This window comes from Cebus imitator, unplaced genomic scaffold, assembly GCF_001604975.1.
Source record: "Cebus imitator isolate Cc_AM_T3 unplaced genomic scaffold, Cebus_imitator-1.0 Scaffold675, whole genome shotgun sequence".
NCBI lineage: Eukaryota > Metazoa > Chordata > Mammalia > Primates > Cebidae > Cebus > Cebus imitator.
The window spans coordinates 299011-308738 of NW_016107990.1; the positions used below are offsets into that span (position 1 = coordinate 299011).

Below are 9728 nucleotides of genomic sequence, written 5' to 3' on the forward strand. Positions count from 1 at the left end.
AAAAAAAAGAAAAAAAAAAAAAAAGTAATTGTGTTTAGTGACATAAACTATTCTATCAGATTAAGTCAGAGTTGAAAGAAAGCATGGTTGGATTAGAAAATATACATTATGGCAAGTAGAATGCTAAACGATTTAAGATGATTTTAAGACACCTGTAATGGCATAAGGGTGGAGTTTGGGGAAGCTTTCAGAAATCCACTGTATGAAATTACCAGTGATTCTTCCCAGAAGAGATATGAGATATGAAAAGCTAATATGACAGCACAGGAAACTCTGGATTAAATGTTAAAAGATAAATGCATAAGTTGGATTTCTGCCAGTTTTTTCCCTCTGCTTCTAAAACCTGCTTTCTTATGAAGTTGAGTACAGCATTTTTTGCTCATTCTTTTACTTCTTGACTTTTTTTCCTTTCTCTCAATACTCCATTCTCTTCTACTTTACTAATTGATTCTTTGGCAAAAATCACTCCAAAGGAGCAATTCACACAGGCAAGCAAGAATTTGTCAGGCACTGTGCTTTTAGCTGAATAAAGTCCAGATGGTGCCTTGTCTTTACATTGTCTTGATTCTTGCCAGTTCTAGATGTGAGTCATCATCAATGTCTGCTACATACCATTGCAAGAAAATAACTTCTGTTCTTTGCTTCAGCTTCACCCAAAATGTTCTGTGGGTTGCTTTCACCTTCACATTTCTAAATCTCCTTATAGGTATACTTTTGACCACAGAGATAAAGTAGTTCTGTTGTTCATTTTTAATAGTGCCACATTCCAATGGCAAGTTACACCGTAGTTGATGAAAATGAAAGAATTTAGCAGTTTTACAGATTTTAACATTTTATTCATTTGTCTGTTTCATAGACTATTTGAAAATTACCCCCCCACACACAAAAAAAAACTAGTTTCTAAGCTGTGGAAAATGCAATCTCATCTAAGAATGAAATGTCTTTAAGAGATTTCACACTTGTGCCTATGTAGAGGAAGAGTAAAGCCTAAAATGCAGTGTCATACTTTTAGACAACATGGCTTTATTTTTTAGAGAAACAGCTTCGTGGAAAAGCACTGGCTCTCCTAAAGTTTTAAAATTCTTAAGAGTATAGGCTTATTAAAAGCTATTATTCTTTCTGTAATTTCGGACCTCAGCCTTTCGCCTAAAGTTCCTTTCATTTCTTTGTAAAAAGGATGAATATTTTTAGTACACTGTCCTGGCACAAATCCTTCTTATATACTCAGATTTTCTCAGTGGTGACTAAAGCAGTTCAGCTGCTTCCAAGTTCTACATTTCATCTCTTCTTCTGTTGCACCTCCCTCCTCCCCACCCCACTCCTTTGCAGCTGCTTTGTTGGCAAAACTCAGATCCTTTGACAGATCTCAATCCCGTCATAGCCCTTCAAAAGAATTTAAGCTCACCTTTTTATAGTTTTTCTGATAGCCACAAACTGCTGCGTTAAAAAGCTGACGACAAAGTCCCTATGCATACTAGTTAGGAATTTCTTGTAACCTTTTGTCATTTACCATACAAACCCTACTGTTTTCCATGTTCTTTTGGGTGTTTTTCATACTAATGGTTGGATATCATTACAGCAATTACTTTTGGATGTTTTTAGGTCTTCAGTCGCTACTGGGATACCTCTTCTATATTTTCAAAGTAACTGGTGTCATTTCATGAAGATATAAGCACCATATACAGATTTCAGTAAAAGAAGCAAAATTTGAAGCTGTTTTCAATTTAGGAAACACATCCTCTAATAAGCAATTTGATGTGTATGGTTTCATATCAGCAATCAGTGCAGTTTCCTCTTTGGTGGGTACAACTAGTAAGTTCTTTTCACTATATGTTGCCAAATGGAGCTATATTATGCGCTCATCTTGTTGTGTGACTTGAATGTTGACTGGTTGCAGCCTGGGAAAAGAAACTGTTCTAGAGCCTATCAGAAAAGAAGAGGCAGTTTGACAAGTGGCGTCTCCCCACAGCCCTCCATTCCATCTGCTTTATGTGTGGTTGTCTCTGTTGTGGGTTTTTCTGCTTTCAGAAAAACAAACCAAGTCTCAGTTTTAGGTGAGTGCCCTTTTTAGGGGGAGTGGCAGCGGCAGCAGGGGAAACGTTTCCCTTGGCCCATCTCCAGGCAGCACTGAGTGTGATTCTCATAGCAATCTCTTTAGATTGAACACTCGTCATTTTATATCTAAAATGCAAGTAGTTCTTCAGTGAACTACGTTTCAGGTTAATTGTTAAGTACATAAGTCCTTCTCTTACTTTCATTTAAATATACGTAGGCTAAAACTTATCGAAAACTCAAAAATGGAATTCATTCTAATTCACGCCTTTTAAGAAACAAATATTGCCTTTTGGATTAAAAAAAAAAAAGCTACAACATTAAAGGATAGAGAAATCCCTAGTGAAAACAAATGACAAAATTTGATTAACTTACCCTTTGGATTGCATGTAATTTAACTTGAGGACTGATACTATTTAGCAAAATATGTGTGAATGTATATCACACAAGTGGTCAGTAAAAAGGGGTATTTGGTAAGATTGTTAAGTAGTGGGCATATTTCTGTAACAAATGCACCCTAATTAAAATTAAGCTGTTTCTTTTCCCCCCATTTTTTTGCCCACCTTCATTCTCTAGTACTCTGCCCCAAAAGCAAATATGTCAGTGAACTCCAAGAACCTTTGAACAGGCAGTTTGCTATAAGTACAACATTTATATTTGTGACAGATATTTATGATAAATTAATATATTCTAGTTGTAATAGCCAGGTGGATTAAGTTGCCAAATATTTGAATAGTGAACTAAAAGTATGAGCACTGAACTGAAGAGAAACCAGATACAAATACAAACCAACGCAAATACACACCAAAACTTATGATAGAGATGGGAGGGTGATTTCAAGGGAAGCACTAAGATGAGGTGTACTCAATAAATTTTAACTGATACCCGCTGTGTGCCAAGCACTGTTCTAGATGATACAAGGCTGAAAGACAGATGGGTACAATTTGTGCTCTCAAGGTGTGTTGAGACAGGAATAGCTATAATTGCAACCGTTTTGATAAATATTCTATTAGAGCCATGCACTAGGAGATGTGTATGTACTCCAAGGTGGCTAATCCAGCCTGAAATGGTCAAGAATGGCTTCCAAAAGGAAGAAGTGACATTTAAGCTTCATCTTAATGAGCGACAAGGAGTTCCCAGGCATTTGAAGAGAGAGCATTCTAGAGAGAACAGCAGAGGCAAAGAAATAAGAGAATATGCAGTCCATTTGGGTATAACAGTTTTATATTGTTCACAGTGCATGAGGGGTAATGAGATCTGAGGCTGAAAAGGATCAGCAGCTTGGTTCATCATGGGACTCACTTGTCTCATCCTGATTTTAAGTGAGGGGGTTAAGATAAGGCCCAAATTAAGACAAAGCACTGCAGTGGGATTGAAGAGGAATTGAGGTATTCAAATAACATTGTGGAAGTAAACTTGAAGTTTTGTGATTGATGGGCTATAGAGGTAGGGCAAGGAAAGAGTTAATCCTCAGATGTTTGACCAGAAAAATTAGCTGTCTGGTATCTTTTGCTATGATAGGAATGTAAGGGAAGATTGGATAGGCTGGGCAGGAAGGCAGAAAGGGTTTGAGACTTGCAGGTGGAAATGTGTAGGTCTGAGATGATAGCTCAGGTAGTGAGCTACCATGACTAGTGAAGCCATGGCTCCTGTAGCCCACGGAGAGCCCAGAGAATGACTAAAGAATACGGCTGAAGACAGAACCCTGGAGATTACTCACGTCTCAGAGTCCGTGAAGAGAATGAAAACGTGAGCAGCTGGGGAAGTAGGAAGAAAACCAGCAGTGGGGCCTCTTGGAAGCCAGAGGAAGAGTGTTTTAAAACAATGTTTTTAAAAATTGCCTTCATTATTCTATAGTTTTCTTCTCATTTTTAAAAGTTCATGTTACGTTTTTAAAAAATCAAATTACTTTCCCAAATTTACATAAATGGAGTCTTTTTCTTCCTCATCTGACAGTGATCTAATGGCCTAGAGTAAGAAAATATACTGATGATGCCCAAGCTTACTAAATGTCATGAACTTAAGTGATCTGGGTTTTCAGGTTCAGAGAAGTTAATGATATTTCCAGTACCATTGTGGCAGCTATTTCTAGTTTGAAGGTGATTTATATGTTAAATTTTAAAGGATGATGAAATACTTCTTGTGGAAGTTTCAAAGTACTCTACAAATGATAGTTCATTAGACCAAATGTTTTCAGTTACTCGGACACTGCATTTGCTTGTTTGCATATAAGCCAGTGGCACTGGGCTGCCAGCATAGAGCTGGTATCCAAAGATAGCAAAATTGACAATAGCAGAGAAAGTAAGACTGCAGCTGGAGAGTGATGCCTGGAGCAGCAGCTGAAATAAGGCACACCTATCGCATGCCTTTGTGTGCTCACCTTCCCTTTAGGTCTTTAATACCCTGTTACTGGAAAAGTGCTCCGAGAAGAAGCTGCCCCAGCATCACCTGGGAACTTAGAAATGCACACTCTCAGGATCCACCCACCTGAACCAGCCTGCTTTTATTCAGATCCTCAGGCAGCTCCTGTTCACTTGAAAGCTTGAGAACCACCATTCTAAAGAATTAATAGAGAGTTTGTAATGTTCTTTAGTGACTGAGCCCTCTAGCTTTGCCATTTCACTGTTTCTAGGACAGCAAGATTTTTTGGAAGTGGGGTGTAGGTATCATGTTTACTAGTTAGTGTATTTTCTTTCCCCTGAGGTGGGGTAGGTAGTGATTAGAAGTACAGATTCTGGAGTCGGATTGCCTGAGTTCAAATCCTAGCTCTGTCATTTCTACCAAATTTCCCCACTTACTGAGGGCAACTGCAGTGAGCAAGGATCCCCCTGACACCATACTGACCTGTCTGGGATGTGGAATCGAGCTACAGTAAGCTACAATGTGTAGGTGTGTGTTGCCATCATTGTGATTTCTTGGCTATGATTTCTTGGTCCTAGCCGAACCATTAATTATTGAAAAGTAGGTGAAGCGTGGACAACTTTTCAACTTTAGTATAGAAATGATTCCTTAAGATTTTTTAGCTTTACTGAAAAAAGTCTATAACAGGGTAACTCATTAAATGATACCATACTAAGCAATATAGGAAATTTTTACCAGCAGTGCTTAGAGCCAGTACTGACTTTGTTTTCTACAGGGGGCAGCTGGCATTTTATGCTATGTGGGAGCCTATGTCTTCATCACTTATGACGACTATGACCACTTCTTTGAAGATGTGTACACTCTCATCCCTGCTGTAGTGATCATAGCCGTAGGAGCCCTGCTTTTCATCATTGGGCTGATTGGCTGCTGTGCCACAATCCGGGAAAGTCGCTGCGGACTTGCCACGGTAAGATGTGTCATCAGAACACGCAGGAGTATAGTCTACAATACTCTCTTCTTGAACGTGAGACTCCTTGGCCCTCACAGTTGGAACAGAGTTAGCATTTAAACTGCCAGCAGTGATCTCTGATAATTGTTTTTTTCATCAAGAGTGTATTTAAAGTTATTTTTTCATTTGTGTATAATTTTAAACAATCTTTTCTTACAGTTTGTCATCATCCTGCTCTTGGTTTTTGTCACAGAAGTTGTTGTAGTGGTTTTGGGATACGTTTACAGAGCGAAGGTATGTTGTCTGTTGTAATTCTCATAATGCCTTAAAAGTGGTTCAAGTTTCTTAAGTAAAATAGAACACATGCATTTTATCAGAGTAAACATTTTCTTTTGCTTTACTTGTTTAATCTGTGTTTTAAATATCTAAAGTTATTTGGCAAATATTTACATATCAAGAGTCCTGACCTCATTTAATATAGCAGAGTATTATATAGGTATTGTTCTTGATTATAGCTCTTTGTAGCTGCAAATGAATAATCAGCTGAGAAATTTGTTCAGGTTTCCTCAGCACATAGATTGCCTATATGAGGGAGAGGCATAATTTTCTGATTTCTGCTTTAGAAGAACCAAACCTAAGATTTCGTTTTCCATTGTCTCTTTCAAAAATGCTTTGGTCCTGAACATGGAAAAGGATGTCGTGAGTTGTGATCCTACCCTCCACCCCTGTCCTGAGGAACAAGGAGTCCTGCCAACTTAACACCAAGGCAGCTGTTGCCAGCACTCCTTTCTTGCCTTTCATTCTTTTTAGTCATTCCTTCCTTTTATTTCACTGTTCTTTCCTTTCTATTTTGCCTGATTTTGCTGTCTACCTCTAGTACCTCTTAAGGCTAAACAGGCTGCTTTAAATTAATTAATATGGGTATAATTTTAGAGGCATGGTAAAGACATAATAGACTCATTCTCATTATAACAATGGTTTTGAGTCAAGGGCATAGTATGCCAAGTTAATTTTCAGACCATTGATATGTGAGGTACTATGCAACTGTGCTAAAAAAAAAAAAAAAAAAAGGCGATGGATTATGTCCCTACCTATGATCTCGTTGTCAATTTTATGGACTTCTTATATCACTGTTAAAATTACTAGATAGGTCCAATCCTCAGAGGGATAAGGAGAATCCAGTACAAGCAAACATCACTAAATTACACTTGCTTGTCACTTTAGTAATTGGCAGCAATAAGCTATGAAGCTTATTTCCTGTCTCCTCTTTGCAATACATTGAACAGCAGCTGTTTCAGAAAGTCCCACTTCTAAGGACTGATTTTTTTTTTTAACCTGCTGATTGCTTTTGCACATTTAGCCAACTCTAAACATTGAATAAATAAAATGAACATAATGTTGGCATTTGTCCTAAAAGTATCTTATAAGAGCTTCAGAGTTGTTTTATTTTGCCTCCTTTAGGAAAGGAAAATGAGTAGTCTTCTGAGAACACACTGAACTTATTTGTAAAAGGAAGGCATCCATTTATAATTCAGGACATCTATCCCAAGCCTGAACTTTACAAGAAATCCATAAGAAATCTGGCAACTTGTAAACATTGCATTTAAGTATTTTAGCAGGAGCTTTGGCTAATGTTACTTTTACTAGTATTTTTGAGGGACTGAATTCTTTGTTCTGATTCAGGTGGAACACGAGGTTGATCGCAGCATTCAGAAAGTGTATAAGACCTACAATGGAACCAACCCTGATGCTGCTAGCCGGGCTATTGATTATGTACAGAGACAGGTGAGCTTTCAATCACTGTTGGGTCAACATTAATCTCACTGCTATTTCTGTGTAAATTAGCCATGTCTCTTCACATCCATGGCTATCCTGATGTGACCAATATTTTTCCCCAGCCTTCACCCTTGAAAAGTTTGTATCATCACCTGGCCAGATAAGAAACATCTTGAACTTTTTTTTTTTAATCATCTGACGTTCCCTTCCCTGACCCCAGTGTGTACTCTCCCAAAGTATTTAGCAAAGGGGTGATAATGGAAGAGCGAGGTACGTGTCACAGGAAAGGTGGGAGTCCAGATAGATTCCATGGTAGGTGGGAGGTCTATATATCCTTTAGAAAACAAGATCAGAAAAGGCAACAGACAGACTGTCAAAAAAATTGTTATGGACACTTTGACATACACAAAGGTAGAAAGAATAGTATAATAGATGTTTGCACCCCAACGTTGCCTCAAAAATTATCAACTTTTTGTCAGTTTTAATTACCCCCACTTATTTTTTAACTTCATTGTCTTAAAGCAAATCTCATACTTTTCAGACAAAATATTTTAAACACTTTGTCATTGGAAATAATATTTAACTTGAAACCAGATATTTAACATGTAAGACATGAAGTTTTTCCTTAGTTAGAAACTACCCTTTATAGGCAATATACTTTTCTTTTTTTTTTTTTTGAGACGGAGTTTCGCTCTTCTTGCCCAGGCTGGAATGCAATGGCGCAATCTCCGCTCACTGCAATCTCCGCCTCCCGCGTTTAAGTGATTCTCCTGCCTCAGCTTCCTGAGTAACTGGGATTAAAGTCATGCACCACCATGCCTGGCTAATTTTGTATTTTTAGTAGAGACAGGGTTTCACCATGTTGGTCAGGCTGGTCTTGAATTCCTGACCTCAGGTGATCCACCTGCCTTGGCCTCCCAAAGTGCTGGGATTACAGGCCATGAGCCACTGTGCATGGCCTGGCAATGTACTTTTCAATTGGAAGTTCCAGAGCTACTAACCATGTCTGGCTGTTTACATGAAATTTTAAAATGCAATTCTTTAGTCACACTGGCCACAATTTAAGTGCTAAATAGAGCTTCATGTGGTTAGTGGCTACTATATTGGACCATGGAGACTTTCCATTATTATAGAAAGTTATATTGGACATCACTGGTCTAGAGTAGCTTATTTTAAAGCTCCATAGTACATGGAACTTCAGATATTTGGGTTTTGTAAGGAATAATACGTATTCTCTTCTCTTCTAGTTGCATTGTTGTGGAATTCACAACTACTCAGACTGGGAAAATACAGATTGGTTCAAAGAAACCAAAAACCAGAGTGTCCCTCTTAGCTGCTGCAGGGAGACTGCCAGCAATTGTAATGGCAGCCTGGCCCACCCTTCTGACCTCTATGCTGAGGTGAGTCTCTTGGCCATGACTTGAATTAACCTGATTAACCTATTTTTCACCACTTCTTACCACCATCTGGAACTTCTTTTCTCCCACCTTTTGCTTGTCTTTAATGTCATTTTGTTTTTCTGTAAATTATTATAAAATGCATTGTCTTTTGCTTTAATTACGTGTCTATAAATCATATCAATCATGGAATCTTTTCCCTCTTTCAGTTTCTGTCATTTTCCTTTCTGTCATTAACCTGTGAATCTGCAGCTTTCACTTTTAAAGAAGACTTCTAATGAGGATGACTGTGTTTGTTTGTTACAGGGGTGTGAGGCTCTAGTTGTGAAGAAGCTACAAGAAATCATGATGCATGTGATCTGGGCCGCGCTGGCATTTGCAGCTATTCAGGTAAGCACAGCTTGCCAAGGAGCTGGTATCAGAGTGATTTGGTTCTTTGATGTCAACCCTGAATGGTTTTAATCCCCATTACAGCGAATCTTTGTGTATGTAGGTAATGTGGAAGTTACTGAGGTACTGGCCTCCAGTTCCCCACATCTTCCATTTCTTGTCTGTACACTTAGACCCAGAACAGTCCAAAGAAACCAGAAATCTGGGTGGGGAGGGAACTGTTTGCCTTCCTGTCTGTCCTGATTAGTGAGTGACCTGTTCAAAATATAAACAAATTCTTGTCAGTATATTCTTTGAAGGTATTGTAATAGAATATCACAACATTTTTACAAAGTATATTTCTTTCAGTTTGGAAATAGAAGCTTTATTCAGCCTTTTTGTATGCTAGTTCTTTTAGTTCTTGTTTTTCTGTTCTCACGGATTTTATGTATTTATATACCTAAATCAAGAACTGGTACTACAACTCTGGTCTCTTGCAGTAAAATTTTTAAAAATAGAGACAAGGTCTCGCTCTGTCACCCAGGCTTGAGTGCGGTGACATGCTAATAGCTCACTATAACCGTGTGCTCCTGGGCTCAAGCAGTCCTCCTGCTTCACCCTCTCGAGTAGCTGGGACTACAAACATGGACCACCACACCCACCTAAGTTTTATTTTTGCAGAAATGGGGTCTCATTATGTTGCCCAAGCTGGTCTCAAACTCCTGACCTCAAGCAGTCCTCCTATCTTGGCCTCCTAAAGTGCTGGGATTTACAGGCGTGAGCTACTGCACCCAGCGTATGCTTTCTTTTTTTTTTTTTTTTTT

At 38.5% G+C, this 9728-nt stretch overlaps 1 protein-coding gene across 1 annotated transcript in view; it reads left to right on the plus strand.

Annotated features, from left to right (window-relative positions):
• TSPAN3 (tetraspanin 3) overlaps nt 1–9728 on the plus strand; it is a 24719-nt gene that overhangs the window by 8769 nt on the left and 6222 nt on the right. The window contains exons 2-6 of the mRNA XM_017518375.2: nt 5189–5380; nt 5582–5656; nt 7046–7147; nt 8386–8538; nt 8842–8925. Of these exons, the coding sequence (XP_017373864.1) occupies nt 5189–5380; nt 5582–5656; nt 7046–7147; nt 8386–8538; nt 8842–8925 (606 nt within the window). The remainder of the gene's footprint in view (nt 1–5188; nt 5381–5581; nt 5657–7045; nt 7148–8385; nt 8539–8841; nt 8926–9728) is intronic.